General features: G+C 35.8%; 1 protein-coding gene across 1 annotated transcript in view; it reads right to left on the minus strand.

The window, feature by feature from the left end:
* SYNE1 (spectrin repeat containing nuclear envelope protein 1) overlaps positions 1 to 17,956 on the minus strand; it is a 417,051-nt gene that overhangs the window by 260,770 nt on the left and 138,325 nt on the right. The window contains exons 18-29 of the mRNA XM_033094253.1: positions 16,092 to 16,256; positions 15,477 to 15,629; positions 14,268 to 14,411; positions 11,612 to 11,785; positions 9,438 to 9,596; positions 8,838 to 9,002; positions 8,383 to 8,517; positions 5,945 to 6,103; positions 5,526 to 5,734; positions 4,802 to 4,910; positions 2,986 to 3,150; positions 225 to 392 (exon numbers count right to left, since the gene is read on the minus strand). Coding sequence (XP_032950144.1) covers positions 225 to 392; positions 2,986 to 3,150; positions 4,802 to 4,910; positions 5,526 to 5,734; positions 5,945 to 6,103; positions 8,383 to 8,517; positions 8,838 to 9,002; positions 9,438 to 9,596; positions 11,612 to 11,785; positions 14,268 to 14,411; positions 15,477 to 15,629; positions 16,092 to 16,256 — 1,905 coding nt within the window. The remainder of the gene's footprint in view (positions 1 to 224; positions 393 to 2,985; positions 3,151 to 4,801; positions 4,911 to 5,525; positions 5,735 to 5,944; positions 6,104 to 8,382; positions 8,518 to 8,837; positions 9,003 to 9,437; positions 9,597 to 11,611; positions 11,786 to 14,267; positions 14,412 to 15,476; positions 15,630 to 16,091; positions 16,257 to 17,956) is intronic.

Consider the following 17,956-nt stretch of genomic DNA (forward strand, 5'->3'; position numbering starts at 1 on the left):
GATATAAAATCACTCAGGCTAAGCATTTATCTGGCAGGCTCTTCTGAAATATTTAACCAAGAGAGCAGAAGTGCCAAGTTCTTTTAACCATTCAGCTAGGTTCCTTCCTGCACCACCACCCCCCTTTCCTTTGCCCTCACCCAGTGGATATACTATTTTTCTCGCTGCTTCTACCACTAACTAATAAACTTTGTATAAATGCCCTGGGAAACGAGGCATTCTACCTGGTGATGAAGAAGTAACTGCTGCGCTTCGAACAGATTTTCAGTGTCCAGTATCTTCTCAGCTTGCTCCTGGACTTCTTTAGAACCAGAAATTAACTCTTCAAGGGAATTTTTGACGATTTCTTTGTATTGGACACAGTCTCCGAAGTTGCTTAACATCTTTTCAACCTAGGTTTTCATGAAAAAAATTATGAAACATATGCTCACGTAATCTTCCATATTTAAAGACTATGCGTAAAGTCTTTCTCAACAATTTGAAATATATACACAAATCTCTAACTTTTATTCTTTCACATATTTTTGAAGCATCTTTATTTTAAACTGCATAGCCACTTATGGGAGTTGCAAGCCTCATTTGATACAGTGCTATGTGCCACACTGAAAACCCACTGGACCTGGCAAGCAAGGCTGAATAATGAACCTGTATATATTGTATCTATTGTCTCCTGGATCACTTTAATTACTATCTCATGACTAAAATCTAGTTTTAAAAAAAAGTGTATTGTAAGACAGTTGAGACTATCCTATTTAAAGTAAATAAGGAAAAAATCTGTATAGAGGAAAAAGAAGAATAAAAGGGTATTTGTTGAAAATGTACTTCCAATATTTCCACACACAATATCCATATAATTTCTAATTTTGTGGTTCTTAGTGGATTCTTTTCCTTGTCATTTTCCTCAGTTTTCAGCTTTGGTTTATAATTTCTGCTCCCTCTATTTTAGTTTGCCACTATCTTTTGTTTTCACCGTCCATCCACCTCCACCTTCACTAAGATAATCATTTTGACATTGTGTCATTTGTCTTCCACAGAAGCCTTCTGGTTTCTCTTTCTCTTATGCTTTTTCTTTGACCCTCTTCTGCTTTGAGTTTGTCCAAGGTAACTTGGAGCATGCTGTTCTCCAAACAGAAATAAAACCTTATGAAAACTACATTCTCCAGATCTCAGTAAATCACAGTTCTGTTGAAAGAAGTGACTCTTCACCGTCTTTTTTCTTACACTGGACAATTGAAAATACCTTGTGTTCAATATTAAATACTAAATGGATTATAATCAAAGGAAGGTACAAATGTGTCAAATTCATCTTTCTATATAAATCTTCACAAGAACAGAATATTTATTTTTCTCCATTCTTCTCTTCTTCTTTCACCAAGTGCTTAAGTAACAAACACGGATATTAATATTAATATAAATTATACAGAAGTTTAAGGTAAATGAGTAGGCAAAGAATTAGTGTCTGTGTTTGTTAGAGGTAGATGTTGCTACAAGTTCCATGGGCAGTGTCATGAGAGTACTTGAAAGATAAAGCAAATAAATGGCCTTGGTAAAATGTTAGGGTGATTAATAATTTCTAATTTTAAAGGCTGCCAAAGTAGTTGTATTTGTGTGTGTGTGTGTAAAACAAAATATAAGTTAATATAGTGCTGTAACTAAAACTATTTGTTAAGTTTTGGATCAAAGAGCACCTGCATACATATTTACTTTTTGTAATGTTATCCTTACTTTAACCGTTTCCTTCTTGGACAATGAAAGTGCAGAGTAGAAGAATATCAGAATTTCACTTAAAGTATGGTAGTAGCAACTAACTAAACTTGACTATTGCTATGAAAGATGGATCAGCAAAGAATTGGAATAGCTTATGTTCTAAAATTTGATTAATCCTATCACTGTTTTCAATTTGTCAAAAATTCTTAAGAAGATTGTGTGTTATGTATAAAAATTATCACATAAAACTAAAAATCATAGCAATTCGAAGTATTTTTGGCTTATGTAAATTCACTGCAAGATTCTCAAGCAGATCTACATGAATTAAAAGTATAAAAGATTAACTGACAATCAAACTATTAGATTAGGGACAGCTAGAGAGAATTCCAGATCTTTAAGAAGCAGGGAACTTTGTAGTCACCCAATTAATTGATCATTATTTCTTGCAAGTTTATTAATGACTTCAAGAAATACTGATAACTGTCCATTCTACTTTACATTTTTACATTATCTTCCCACATACAAACTCCATAGACATATACAACAACCTGGTAAAAGTATTCTCACAGAGGCTGGAAGGGGCCCTACCAAAAGTGAAGTAGATGGGTTTGTATATTTTAATCTATAAAGGAATATAAACACTAAAATGCTTATCAAGAAGTTTAAAATAAGTAGATCTTGTTTAAAAGGATTTTGCTGGCCTACAGACTAAACACTGAATATTTTATTATTCCTATTGATCGGTTGTGAATTTACTCTGTTCCAGGCACTGCATAATACTGCATTCCATTCTTGACACCTTCTTTTGGCATATTTTTAGCCCTATTTTACAAGTAAGAAAATCAAGGTCCAGAGATATTAAATGACAATTTCAAGGTTCACAATGACAAGCTCAAGGTTACACATGAAGTGGGATGTCAGAGTTAAACTCTAACTCTGGGTTTGTTTGACTCTCAAGCCTGAGTTCTTAACCTCCATGACATACCATAAACTGACCAGGAAATCATGCTTTCAGTAAGAGTAAAAAGTATGGGTCTGATAAGCTTTTTACTTCAGATATAGATCATTATTCTGAACTAACCTATCCAATAATGGCACAGACCATAATGCAAACATCCTACTCATCTTCCCCACCAATATTCATATAAATATCAACTACTCTATTTTGATGAAAATTTCTTTATAGAATTACTTGTTAAATTACAACCAAAAGAACAAGAACCTTCCAGATTCCTCACCCAGAATGGACTGTTTATAGAGTGTAAGTAAATAGTATACCTCTGACAACAAAGCTACGAGAGCCTTGAAGGAACCAGATAATTTTGCCAGCTCATCTCCTTGTTTTTGGGCTTCTTTTTCAGAAGAAACTTCAATCAAAATTTTAAGCCTGGATTTCAGCCAGCTGAGAGTCTCACCCTTTTTGGAAACATCATTTCTTATCTCCTGGAATGAAAGAACACGTTTGATGAACAAAATACAATTGTGAATCATAACTTTCCAGCAAGAAAGGACTCAACCAAAGATGGTATGTAAGATGGAGGTAGGAATGCCAGATGTTCATTTGCCAATAGAGTGCCTGCTTATTCCGCTTTGTTCAGATCTTTAACAGACGTCTACAAGTGCTAGAAAGAAATGTTTCCCCAATGCCAATACCCTCTGTGTAAAATCAGTACTCACTATATCAAAAAAAATTGTCTTCATAATTACATGGTTAGATATTTATAGATATTCCCTTCATCACAACAAAGACTCTTCTAAAAATACTATGAAAGAATGTGTGATACCAAAATTGGGAATTATAATATTCTTTGTTATCTTACTTTCTGTGAGCTGGAAGGAACATGGTATTTTTTGAGAAAAGAATAATAGAGTCCTTTTTTCAGTTAGCTGATTTCTTTTACTGAAGAGTTTACTTGTTGAATATTATTTATGAATGCCTCCTTGATTTATTTAACTTCATTAATTCACATTTTATGCCTCATTTTTGTTAGCTTTTAGAAGTCAATTTCCCTGAGAGGGAAATATGCACCATCAGGAAGCCTAGCTCCAGTCCAGAAAGGGAGGGCTTGCTGGCCAAGACAATGCCAGAAAGACTCTGGGACCTCGGCCCTTGTAGGGCTGAGGACCCAAGGAAAGGCAAAGGAGGGATCTTCTCCTTCCTACACCTTCTCTGGCGATCATGAGGGCAGCAGTCTCCAACCTCACATGCTGCTACAGAGGGTCTTACAGGGCAAACACATAGCAGCCAGAACACGATTGGCTCAAGAAGCAAGTGACCTCTTCATTCTAAGAGGAGAATTTTTTTTGTATTAAAATAGCAACCAATAGCAAATACAGATACCCTTCTATTGCTGAAGCTTGATATTATTGAGCACCTCTAGCATTGAAAGGGATTATAGTTTTAATGGAAAAATGAAATTTAGAGGACAGGAATAGAAAGCAAAAATATTTTCAGTAACAGCAACTATGTGATGTGCAAGGTTTCAAAAGACTGAAAGATAAAGAATTTTTACAACACTGTGAGTCTACGAAACTAAGAGCCAATCGAAGAGGGAGAGGGTTTTTGTGTGCCACTCAGAGTGCAAACTGGTTTCGGTCTGATGCTCTGTCATGACTGGATTATCAAGCTGTCCCCAAGCTCACAGGGGCTGATCCCATCTAGGTTGAATGTGACATAGAGAGGATGCTTAGAGACCTTGCCCAAATCCCTCACTTTCTGTGACCTGGCTTTTGAATGGCTGAAATGTATTAAAAAAAACTTGTGTTCTTATTTTCCATGACTGGTTTTAAGTCCTGCTGTGTTATATACCCACGCATGCGATTTTCCTCTCATGATAGCCATTAGCTACAGATGCATAGATGCACCACTGAGCATGACTAAATCTAAAGCCAACAATGATTCAGTAGAAACCAATTCCTGTAGTTCTCCACAGTAACACAAGGAGATTTATTTTTAAGATTAATTTTAAAATTAAGATTAATATTCAGGAACTTAATTTTTATAGAAAGAAAAAAAAGACATCAGTGAGATTGTCTATCATGATTTTTTTATTAATGGAAATTGTTCAGTAACAAAACATGGCCCAGAACTTACCTCTACAGCCCGTTTAACCTCTCCATGGTTGGCAGTATTAACGGCCTCACTCGTAATCCCCTTCAATTGTGTCTCCTTTGCAGATATCCAAGATGAGAACTCAGAAATTCTGAAATAACACAGGTGTTTTCTTATTAAAGGGAGACCATATCAGCATGGTTAGAACACATTTTCTATTTTGAATTAATTCATGGAAACTTAACAATCAAGTGATTAGCAAATTGATTAGCAATTTTTCTGGAAACTTCCTTAAAGAAACGTAAAGCTCAGGGCAGAGGTGGCCACTTGTGTGCCCAGTCACGTGGAACAGGTAGAGCTGCTTAGGAAAAAGATGTGTTCAGGGCCTGAGTACCTGGGCTTAAGGAAGATACCTCTCGAGCTCTGGCCTTCCATGTACCCGCCAGAGTGACACAGAAACCTAAAGAGTCAGAAGTCCCCTTTTGGGGATATGAGGAAATCCAAGAGAAAGGGATTAACCAATTCTGCCTCAAAAAGGTCACATCTGGGTCATTTGGAAATAAAGTGCTTCACTGTTTCTGACTGAAACTCTTTCTTTTCATTGAATGAAGCATTTTTATATAAGAACATGGGCAAAATCATACAATCTGGTTTTATTTATTGCACAAGATGAGATGTACGCCCTTTCCTTTTTGTAATAATCATTGAATTAACACAATTAAGATAGACTATGTAGGTCCTTCTCTAGGAATAATTCCAAGGGTACCTGCTAGTGTAGTCCTTCCACTTGTCTGGGTCTCCCACGAGCTTCGCGTAGGTGCTGTCAATGGCAGCTCTGAGCTCTTTGAGGGTCGTATAACAGGTTTCAGGTGTGTTCCTTACTGGGTCTCGGACTGGGAGTTTCATACACAGTTCTTCAATGAGTTGTAATCTTTTCTCACAGAGATGATGAGGACCTTTTTCACTGAAGAAAATCTAATGAGCAATAAACATTTATGTAATCCATGTGAGAAACCATACAATATTTTTATGTTTTCATAGAGAAACCAAAGGAAGCTTCCATTTAGAGTATCAATGTAAAGTCATTAAGCTATTTAGTATATGAAGACAAACCAAAGTCTCAGTGATAGCCTTTAAGTGACAATGCGACTTTGCATGGCTGCACTCGGGGTGCACGAGACATACCCTGTGCTCTTTAATAATCTTTTCACTGCCTTCCTGGGGCACCAACTTGGTCTCTCGGTCCAGCTCAGTTCTGCATTCTTTGACACACGCCAGGAATCTGTTCTTCTCCACACCAATCTTCAGGTGAAGCAAGTGATATGGGGCTTCTCCTTGAAGATCCTACATTCCATAGGAAGAGTTGGAAAAATATGATACCATCCTGATTATGAACAGTCCCGGTCGAAGGGGAAAAAGCTATAAAATATTCCCGTTAGGGCCCAATTGATATCATCACTATCGTCTGCGCCTGGCCTCTGTGCTTCGTACTTTTCCAAGTACCGGGACCACAACGAATCCTCTCAGCCTACTGTGGGTTAGGTGTTTCCACAGAGATTATTCTATTTAATTTTGACAATGGCCCATGTGGTATTAATGTTCCTATTTTATGTTCCTAAGTAGAAAAAGCAAGATATGACTCTAGACATCAATCACACACTGATGCCACATACCCTCTCCCCAGCATGTGTCCCTTTTAATTTTGGCAGCAATCCTGGGAGGTAGCAAGGAAAGATATTATGCCCATTACAGAAAGAGGGGATACAAGGAAACCTTATTAGTAAAAAACCCAGCATTACACAGCCCACAGCTGCCAACTGCTTGCCATGTCCTCTTTCCCTTAGAAAGAGACAACACTGAGGCAACAAGCAGGCCAGCACTCAAACAACATGAAACTTTTTATGTCCCTTTTTGATGCAAGCATAAGCTTCATCATTATCTTTAGTCCAAGAATTTATTAGTTTTAGCCAACTTGTATTCTATAACATTTAAAAGATTACCTTTAAAAGAAAATACTAAGATAACTGATGAGCAAAATGAGTTAGGGCTATGGAAAGACAAGGACACATTATATCCTGGTGTGCTTAATTGTGTGTGTGAGTGTGTGTGTGTGTGTGTGTGTGTGTGTAAAATAAAATACAACCTTCAACTGGAGATTGTATTCCTTAATACATTTATGATATATTAAGATTCAAAGATACCTTAAAAAGCTTGGATTTCTTTAAAAATCTGTTTTTTGGTGTTTTTTTTTTTTAATTTTCAAATTTAGTAAGTAAGAAAGATATTTCCTTAACTGCTTTTCCGTGCATAGGGCTGATTTTTTAGCCTATGTTACTGAGATTAAAAAAAAAAAAATACAGAAAGTAACACAACCTGGCAGTTATGTATTGTATGACTTCTTCATATAATGCGTATGAAATTTGCCACTTGATATTACCTCATAATAGCACTTGTTAACCTGCTGCCAGACAAGGCTTCCTCCCGTCTGGCTCGAGGAGGACGGACTTCTGTGGGTCTCCATTATATTGCAACTGTTCCCGCCAGCCCCCCGTCCCATGCAGACTCCAAAGAGCCTTCCATGTGACAAACCCAGCGCAAGACCCTCAGGTCTGATTCCGCGGAATGGACCCTTTGTACCCCACTTGCCCGCTCATGCTTTCACTCTTCCAATTGCTATCATTTCACCCTCACACCCATCCCCAAATCTTTGTTTCTTAATGTCCTAGCTTAGAACTAAGTAACTTGATTCGCTTGTTCCCAATTTCCAAGTGGGACCTCCTCTCCTTCAAAGATTTCTAAATATATTACTTACACTTTTCTGGACTTACTTTATATTATACTTTTATTGTTCATGACCAATCATCTTTCCTACCAGATTCCAAGCTCTTTGGGGAAAGGGGTTATGTTCTGTTCATCAACAAATCCTTAACCAATAATAATTGTTTATATATATATATATTTTTAATTTTTATTAAATTTATTGGGGTGACATTGGTTAGTAAAATTATACAGGTTTCAAGTGTATAATTCTATAATACATCATCTATATATTGCATTGTGTGTTCACCACCCAAAGTCAAATCTCTTTCCATCACCATATCTTTGACCCCTTTTAGTCTCTTTTACTTTCCCTAACCCCTATTTATATTTGCTTTAGATCATTACAGTCTAAACTCGATGGTAAAATCCTTGAGAACATCAAATACGTGTATGTATAAATTATGTTAGGTATATGTTTAGTAGTATAGCTAACATCATTTACTCAGATGAGAAGAGTTCACTAAATGTTGCTGAGTAAGTTCAACACCCTTTTCATTTACCACCCCGCAGATAAAAAGAAAACCAGGAAAGCAAAACAGTACTCTTAAGTATATGATAAAATTGTTGTCACTAAACAATAGAAATAACAAAATTCTATCATATTTCATCAAGTTTTATTCAAGGTCAGTATTTTGTTGCTGTTGTTTGTTTGTTTTTCTCTGTTTTGTTTTGCTTTTTTAATGGAAGAAGTAGCTATGGTGACTTTCCTCGAACTTCTAAATTTCTCTTACAGTTGAACCTTAACACCCTCCTGCTCTCTCCCATCATCCATGATACCATGTTCCCATTATGTCCTGACTCACCTTCCACTGTTTGTGGAGCTTTCTGACGGCTTCCTGCAGGCCCTGCTGTTCCTGCTCAGGGAGAATGTCCGTGAGTTCATCGCAAGCTTTCAGGAAAGCATTGAGGACCCTCTGATCCAGCTGACTGAAAAACTCCTGACATGGAGAGGGACAAAGTGGTTAAGAGTGTTGGGCAGAATAAAAGGCACTGTACAGTGAAGTAGTCATGCCTCTAAACAAGTCTCTTAGCTATTCAAAACTTCCAGATAACTACTATTTCTTCCCCCCCAGAAATGAACTATAATCATCTAAAATTATGAGTTAGACTCCACCACATCTGAAATTCAACTAGTACTTTTTAATCTTTAGGAAAAAAAAAATTTGCAGTTTTCAAATTTGGTAGAATATTCTGGAAGACCAGTGAGCAATTCTAAAACCTTGATTCCAAGAGGATAGAGCCCTAGGGATAAACTCACAGTGTGTCTCCTCAGGAGGTCTTCTGGATTCCCCTTTTCCTCCAGGCTCTCCTGCGCCATCCGTAGCACCTTTTCCAACTCTGTTCGAGACTCCTCAAATTTCTTCATCAGGCGGCTGTTGGTTTCCACATGTTTCTTCCAATCTCCAGTTTTCTTCACCATGTTCTTGATTTAAAAAATAATCATAACATGACGCTGCTTTCACATTATTGAAAGTACCTTTTTTTTTTAAATTAAATTTTATTGGGGTGACAATTGTTAGCAAAGTTATATAGGTTTCAAGTGTACAATTTTGTAATACATCATCTATATATCATGTTCTGTGTTCACCACCCAGAGTCAGTTCTCCTTCCATCACCATATATTTGATCCCTTTTACCCAATTCTTTAAAAAATACTTGCAAAGAATACGTTTCATTGTGATGAGAATAATCAACCCCTTTTAGTATGAATAAATAATTAGAGAAAGAAGAAGTAAAATTATTGGTTTCCAAACACCAGAAGGTGAGGTATTTGGCAAGAGTAAACCATGAACCGTGGTGATTAGGTGTCCTTTTCATGTTCCCTTGCTCACATCTCTAAAGCAGGGAGGGACCTTACCTGAAAGGCTATATGAACTTCTGAGACCTGTCTCTGCAGCTTCGTCTGATCAAAATGCTTTAACACATTGCTTGAGGTCACAAACTTCTGAACACTTTGACTGCCTTTTTCAATTTGTGTCATGCTTTTCTTACAGCTTTCTTGACAAGCTAACAGTTCCTACAAAGAAAGGAAACCCACAACAATAGTATTTAAAAGAGAGAGAAAGAAAGCGCATAACCATTAGAAAATAATGAGAACAGCATTATATAGTTTTGAGGCTTTTTACCATCAATAAGTAAAATAAAAATACAGAGAAGTGTTTCTTTTTGGAATTTTAAGCAATGATTGAAGTCGGGGGTTATTATATAAGGCATTTAAATGTCACTTTTTGTTGTTGTTGAGAGTTTTAAATATTTCATGCCCATCTCATTAACATTACGAGAACGACAGAGCATCAGAATTGTTGTCTAGTGCCTGCATTTCCCCAACCAATAGGCCTGTAGTTTACTGAGTGATCAATAGTGAAGTCAGTCTACATATCAGCTTTTAATCTGACTAGATTTAACACCAATGCACTTTACATTAGGTTGGTGCAAAAGCAATTGTGGTTTAAAAGGTTAAAAATAATTGCAAAAACCACAATTACTGTTGCACCAACCTAATACTTTGCTGAGTCAGACACAGAAGATTATATATTATTTGTGTATCCTAAAATATACAGCATTTGAATTCCTAAGGTTCACAAGCTATCAACCTCATTAATAAATGATGGCCCCCAGATCCTATCCCAGGAGCAGCAGAACAATTGGCCTGGGAGGACTTGTAATTGTCACACATTTGCAGGATGAGAAGCAGTGGTGACATCGACCTTTTCACCTCTGATTCATAACCTAGCATCATAGCAATTTCTGCAGCTGACAGCATGGAAATTATCCATCCCAACCCAGGACAGACAGTATTTTTTTGACTTGAATTCACATCATTTGCATTTCAAAATCCTCAATTGCTTTAGAAAAATATTTCAAAAGGGCTCATTTGGATACAAGTTTTGATCATCTAAATGTAAATATTAAGAGCAGGGTTTTTGTTTTGTTTTGGCAAAACAAAATAAGGACATATTTTTTTTCCTTATGATGATTTAGGAGGTAAGAGAGTAACATAAAAATACATTATTAAATGTCATTCATATTTTATTATTAAAATGTTAAATATTTTCATTGTAGAAGGATTCTTTGATAGCAATTTATAGCAATTGGGAATGTAAGAAATAGCACTATGAGTCAAAATGAAAAACAATCTTCATCCAATACGGTCAGAACCCATTAGAATAGGGTTTGGTGGTTTAATCCTTGTGTCTTTTCAATCAATAATAATAATAATTGCTACCAGTTATAGAGCATGTATCATGTGCTCTTATGTGCTAGTCACATAGGAGAATATCTACTGTAATCTCCACAACATGCTCTCAATTTAGGTATTACCATCTCCATTTTAAGGTGAAGAAATACAAGCTAATCAAGGCGTTGTAATTGGTGATATCAGACCTAAGATCTGAATATCTGTGTGACTCACTTCAGATCCTCTCTGCTCTTTCTACTGAGTGATACTACCTTCCCTCCATGAATCTATTTCAGTTAATGCAGTGGCAAACTGCATTTTGCTCATTAGTTTCAGCCTCCTCTGATGGATTGGTTCATTTATAATAAACCAGCTAAATAAGTCACTTAGCTGCAACACTCAGTAGAAGGCTGTTCTGCATACAGATACTCCAACTAAAAATGAGACAAATAAAAATGATGATCACTCCAAACACATTTCCAGAATTTTATGGTTGTGTAGAGGCAAAGAAAAGATCTCATAAGATACTGATTATAAACACTGGATACAAATAGCATTTAGTCACCTATTTTTAAATATATCTAAATATATAAAATTTAAAATTATCAAATCTTTATCTATATATAAACTTGATAGCTAGCTAGCTAGCTAGCTAGATAGATAGATACAATTTTTATTTTATCTGTAGTAGACAGGGCTTTCATCTTTGGACAAGATGTGTTTTTGTTTTGTGTTGCCAGTACTATGCACTCTGTTTCTTGTCCTAATGGGATTTCTACCACTTTAAGAACTTCCTCAGCCTTATTACACATGCTTTAAAAAAACTATGTCTCTTAAAAGGGACTTTTTCTTACCTGATGTTTTTGTTTAAAAAGAGCACTAGATTGTGCCTCATGCTCAAGAACTGTTATAATTTCATTGATTTTCCCAAGTGAGTCATAAAAGAACGTCATCTGCTTTTCTAATTCCTCCAATGGTACTGACAGTTGTTGAGACTCATAAAGAAGAGGGGAGTAACGTTCTTTGACCTTTAAAAATACAAAGACAATAAATAAGTAAATAACAATAATAATAAAAATACAAAGACAAAAATTCTATTAAAGGCCATGAAGTGCCACAAGCTCAGGACAGTGTCCACAGCTCTCAGAAACATTTTCTTTAGTGACATGGTCATTTTGTGCTTACAGATCCCCAAAGACATTTGTTGAATGATATGCCCTATGCATTGCTAAATTTTGATGTAAAAAACAATACTATTAGGTATACCACTGAGATAAATAAATGCCACAGAGTTTTCTAATGAAAATGAAAATTCATCTCAGTCATCCCCATCTAAGTGATGTTGTTACGGAACCAGATTCCACTTCATCGAATTCCACTTTGTAATCTGTGCCACCCATCTTCACTTTGGCCTTGAAATCTGACATAAAGTAATTATGAATTACATTATCTAGACTAACCTGTGCCTTGCAATTTTATTTTCAAGACCTCTACTACTTGAAATCTTCACTCTAGATGTACTTACAAACTTGTTGACTCATTCTTCCCCGACAGGCCTTGTGCTTGCCTACCTGCCCCCACCCCCGCCCCAAGCTCCATGCTTAGCTCCTCCCTCCCTATCGACATCATATGCATCCCGCCACTCATATCATATACCAGTTCATTCACAAAGGTTCCTACACTAGGGGACATCTCCCTAGTCTAAACTAGCCAGCCCTCATCTTCTACTTGTCTTTTGAAGAATGGTGTTACTCTATACACCTGTATTAGCTTTGCTTTCAGGATGAGGCCAGTGGCTCCCGGAGATAAAGGGAGCCCTAACGTGTCTGTCTTGTCAACTTTATGCTCGATTCCAGGACCACATAGTTCTCCCTGAACTTCCTGTCCCACTCATGTCACTTCAAATTGCTCCCAAAGTATTATGAAAACATTTGGGAACCGAAAAAAGGAAATTGAGTTCTTGTTAGTAGATCATTCTTTTTTTTTTTTCTTTCTTAAATTGTAAATATTCTCATGCTCTCGGATACATTGCCAAAAGGAAGTTTCTGATCCACTGCAACAAGGTTTGGCTATCATTATTCTGAAGAAAATGAAGAGAATCTGCTAACATGTATAAACATTAGTGTGCTTTATAAATCTTTCCTGGATACAGTAGAAAACCTACCAAGATGCTATATCTGAAGCAACAGTAACAAAAAACATAATGACTGAGATGTGTCCAAAGGTGCAATTTACTTTCTCAGACATCGCCCTAAATCATTATACCTGGTCTAGGCTAAGATGTGCAAGTTCAAGACATGGCTCTGAAAGCTGCTTGAAGGTTACCAAATTGGTAATGTTGACCTCGAATTGTGCCCAATCTTTATAATCTTAACTTGAATGTTAAAATAAAAAGAATTAAAAATTAACATTCTAATATATGCCAGTTAGAAAAATTTTCTCCTTTTTTTAAACTTGATCTTAACCAAAAGGCCGAGAAGCGATATTTTTTTTCTCCTTTTTTTAATGACGTCTAAGTCTGCCTATTTTCACCTTTCTCATTTATTCATCTTTTTCATTAATTCTCCACTGCTGATTTCATATAGGTTATTCTCTTTTTACCTTTTTTCTCCTAATTAGCAGGTTTTTCTGCCTTCTCTTCCCGTTTCCCAATTCTTCGTTACAAATGTTTTCTATTCATTTATATAATCACTCCTTTCTTTTAGCATGAATTAGTTACCCAATCTAAATGGGCTGTGCAAACAATACCATCTTCATAAATTTCAATTTTAGATAAGATTTTAAAAAAAAATCCCAGTGGAACTTTCAAAGGTCTTAAGGAAAATCCCTGAATAGAACAGAAAATGTTTATGGCTAATGTTTGATATTTGTTGAGTCCCCTGCACAAAAGTGGCTTAAATGTATATACCGGGGGTGCCAAAAGAATGTAGACACATGACTTGTATTCATCTTTTGTTATTAGTATATATTGAGTATTACAGTTTTAATACAGTTTTTTTTTTCCTTTCTTCAAATGTGTATATTTTTTTTTGGCACCCTCTGTATTTTAAGTCTTTAGTGAGTTCCATGAGTTGAAGAAGACAGAATGTCCACTGCTTTGTGGCAATGCAAGCAGAAAATATCATAAATACTCTTAGACTGACGGCATATCAAGTAAACGTCAATAAAAGGGCACTGGGGAATTCTTTCTTATTTGAATATCTGTTGTCTCCCTACTCCGCTCTCCTCTTCTTCTGCCTTGCTCTACGGTTCACCACTTTTAATTGGCCTCCTGCCTCCCTGAAGAGGCTGATCTTTCTAGTAAAATACAGCTACTAGTGCGTCTAAATTAACAGAGGTAATACTTGGTATCAGCCCCACAGTTTCATTTTTAAACTCGTGACAAAAGTTACTATGTCAAAATCCCAGTAAGAAGCAGAAGCACGATCTGCTAATAAGCACATGGGGGACAGAGGAGGTGGAAGGCCAGCAGAAGGCAGTGGTTTATTGTGCATGAAAGTATTTTCCCACCGTGGTTAGCTGCTCTTTGAGTCCAGACATGGTTGCGAACATTTCATTAGCTTCTTCGTGGGAGCTCTCTTTGGAAATGAGGTGTGCTGTCTTTGTGATTATCTTGTATTGAGCATCCATCACAGGAGCCCTTTGCTCGATACCCTGCATTGGATAATTGAATCAGCTAAATTAACGCACAGTACATTTCCTTTGACTGTCAGGATTTTCCAGAAGGCTGGACAAAAATCAATATGCAATGTATAAGATTCTATACTTATCGTAATCTTTTGGAGATCCCAGTTATTGCTTTCATCATTACTAATATATGTTGGTAATATCGTATCAATAAATAAAAGCTTTCTTTTAAAAGTAACCATAAAACTGTAAATTAACATAAAGATAAACTGAAGTAATCTCTGCATTTTTAACGTATATGTGTCAATGTAGTGTGTAAACATTATATCAGGTAAATATATGTTAACAATTTGGGGCAATTCCTCTGACTTTAAAAATCAAACAATCTACTTTTTCTTCAAACAGTAACACACTATCAGTGCATAAAATGTATAAATTAGAGCTAATAGGATAAAAAATTAAATTACTGAAAGTCTTCTCACACAGTGATAACCAGAACCACTCTCCTATCATTGTATCATTAATGTTTACTGTGCGTTTAAACCCATTTCTCATTTTTACGAAAAAAAAGGATGATACTATTTTTGCTTATCTCACTTAATAGTATATTGGAAAAGTTTTCCATGTCATTAAATATTCTTTCACTACTTCATTTTGAGAGCTGTAGTGTATTCAAAATATGTAAATAGCACCATTCACTTAGTAGATCCTTTATTGTCAGAGGTTATTAGGTAGAAGTGCTATCTATGAAGGTCTCCTGTTTTCTCCCAGCGCTATATAATTTGGCTGTAGAGAAAAAAAAAAAAACTCTCCAAATTAAAAACAAACAAACAAACAAACAAACAAAAACCAAAAAACTATTTTGAAGTTACTTTGTGGTCAACACTTATCATTAAAAAATTCAAATAGATTTTTCATTTGTTAACAATTTAAAAAAATTTTTGAGTTGCAAGTCAGGATATTCACACATGTCAAAAAGGATGCCAGAGAGATATAGAAAGAGCTTTGCAATGACCTGAGTAACTCACTGATCTTTACTTTCATAATAAAATAGGTTTCACTCTTTATGGTCCAGAAATCACATCACCTCACCTCCAAATCTTGAATTAATAACTTGACATTAATGAAAGAGACTTCTAAAGGTTCAGAAAGTTTCCTATGGGCTTCAGTTGCAAAATCAGACAGGATAGTAATACAGTCTGTGTATTCTTTCTTCATTCTGTCCATCTCATCAGCTCGAGCATACTGTTGAAAAAAGGGAGGAGGGCAACACTGAAAATCATTAAGCCAAGATTCTGGGAGCCTGTAACTTTTACTTCTCCATACTCTCTGGAATTGTTATGTGGTAAGAAAGAGTCTAATTCTCTATCCTTATTTTAGATACACTTGAAGTAAATCCAATTACTGTGAAAGGAAAAAAAGAACTAGCACAGAAGTGAAGAATTACAACTTGAAACATGAATCGTTCCATATACATAGGACCCATGTGACAATATGATCCTTAATCAAACTATACATTTCTGTAATGTCCCTCCATTTTAAATGGGAAAGATTAAAGGATCAAATATAAACATAACAGTTCTAAATACATCTGTACTCTGCCTTAATAAGCCTGGTGCTGTAATAATAAAATGGTCTCTAAACCGACTATTTATCACATTTACAACACATGCACGTTCTAAGCATATAAAGATTTGAAAGACATACTTGCTTGACTTCCATAAACAACTCCCTCCATCGCCCATTTAGCAGTAATAATTGCTGTTTAAGATCACGGGAAACCAGCTCATCACATGTTTCAATTAGAAAATTGCCAGCATCGTTCATGGCACTGTGTTGCTGTATCCAATGAGGCAAATTTCGGAAAAAATCCTAAACAATAAACAACGCACACTATTGTAAACCATAAACCAAATTTAATAAAGGATATGAAAAAGGCCAGATTAAGAGAAATATCTTTGTTCTAAAATTCGTGCAAATTTTAAGGTAAACCTTAAATCTCTTTCAAAATGCTAATTGTTAGCGAAGAGGTTCAAAAATCTGAACTGGAAATGCTATGACTTTTTATAAGAACATCTATGCCATATCTTTTGCTGAAGACAAAACAAAACACAGACATTTTCTGTTATTCCTATTTTATAGGTGAAAAAAACTGAATTTCTGTGAGCATATGGACTTGTCCATAATTTTCAGGCTAGTAAATACCAGTGCCAGAGTCAGATGAAAGACATACTATTTCAGGAAAATATATAGCTTCCTTAAAGAAATTGTAAACAAACTTTTGACCTGTTACTTTTGATTTTAAAACCTGAATATAGTACATCCAATATAATTAACAGTCATAGAGAAAAATCATCACAGGAAAATTTTTAAAAATTAAATATCTGGGCCAAGAACACTGAAAACAATAACATCCTTCCTTGTGTTTTTTTTAAGGTCACACAGTGGGCAATGAAGCACTTTCCACCTGATTTCAAGTTAAGTGCATGTGTGTATGTGTACATACACCACAGTAAAAACCAGGGATACCAAAGGATAATGCAAAATCCACTTCATAAGCTATGTGTGGGAGGACTTCCTCCATAAATAGATGAGAACACTTCTGTTTCTGGCGGTTGTTTCCTTGGATGAAATTAACACATTAAGATATCTACTAGGGCACTGCTGGTCTAATCGGAAAAGCCAAAATCTGTATGGGTATACAATTCTTGTCACTGTCAGCTACACAAGAATATTTAAACTAAATGAAACATAAAATAGTAAGACATTTTTTAAAGTATACATCTAATTGTATTACACAATAACAGATGAAACAACCTTGGATGGCAAGCAGCAATTCTTACGTATGTACTATACTCCTTAATGGCAACCTGGCATTTTAACATCTTTTACATATAAAAGGGAAAATGTCAGCCTCCTATTAAGATACATATATACAGAAATCAGTCCATTTCATGTTATTTTCAATGTAAGTGACATTAAACAGTAACTTTTGCACACAAACATACATAACTGTGATGGGGGGAGGGGGTAAAATCACTCCTACTCAGAACGACACTCTTGACTGAGAGTTGCTAAAATCCAAAAATGAACACCCAAAGAGACAAAAGTGTGGTGATCCATCTGTTCAACCAGTGAATGCCATTAAACAGATTAAGTACTACGTTAGCCAAAGCTATTTTCTGCTTAAATTAGGAAATCCAGAGGCTGGTGCCTTGGACGTGCCCTTTCAAGGACGTACAGACCTTATTGTGAGTATAGCGCCCTCTGCTGCCCACTGGGTTTGGCCGTCCCTCCATCAGTTACTATTCTGAATGCAAAATCAAACATGGAACCGGACAAGGAACTGTTGTAACATAACTTTTATAAAGCAGTATATTTCTTAGTTTAAAATAATTTAATAACCTGAAAGTGCAACTTTTCAGGTAAAGTCAGAATTCTTGAGTCAAATCTGCAAATATGTAACATTCCCTACAGAACTATGCTGTGAAATTCTCTTATTTTTTTTACCACTCCTATATTTTTATTTTTTGATTTTTTTAAATTAAGTTTATGGGGGTGACATTGCTTGG

Source organism: Rhinolophus ferrumequinum, chromosome 3, assembly GCF_004115265.2.
Source record: "Rhinolophus ferrumequinum isolate MPI-CBG mRhiFer1 chromosome 3, mRhiFer1_v1.p, whole genome shotgun sequence".
NCBI classification, from domain to species: domain Eukaryota; kingdom Metazoa; phylum Chordata; class Mammalia; order Chiroptera; family Rhinolophidae; genus Rhinolophus; species Rhinolophus ferrumequinum.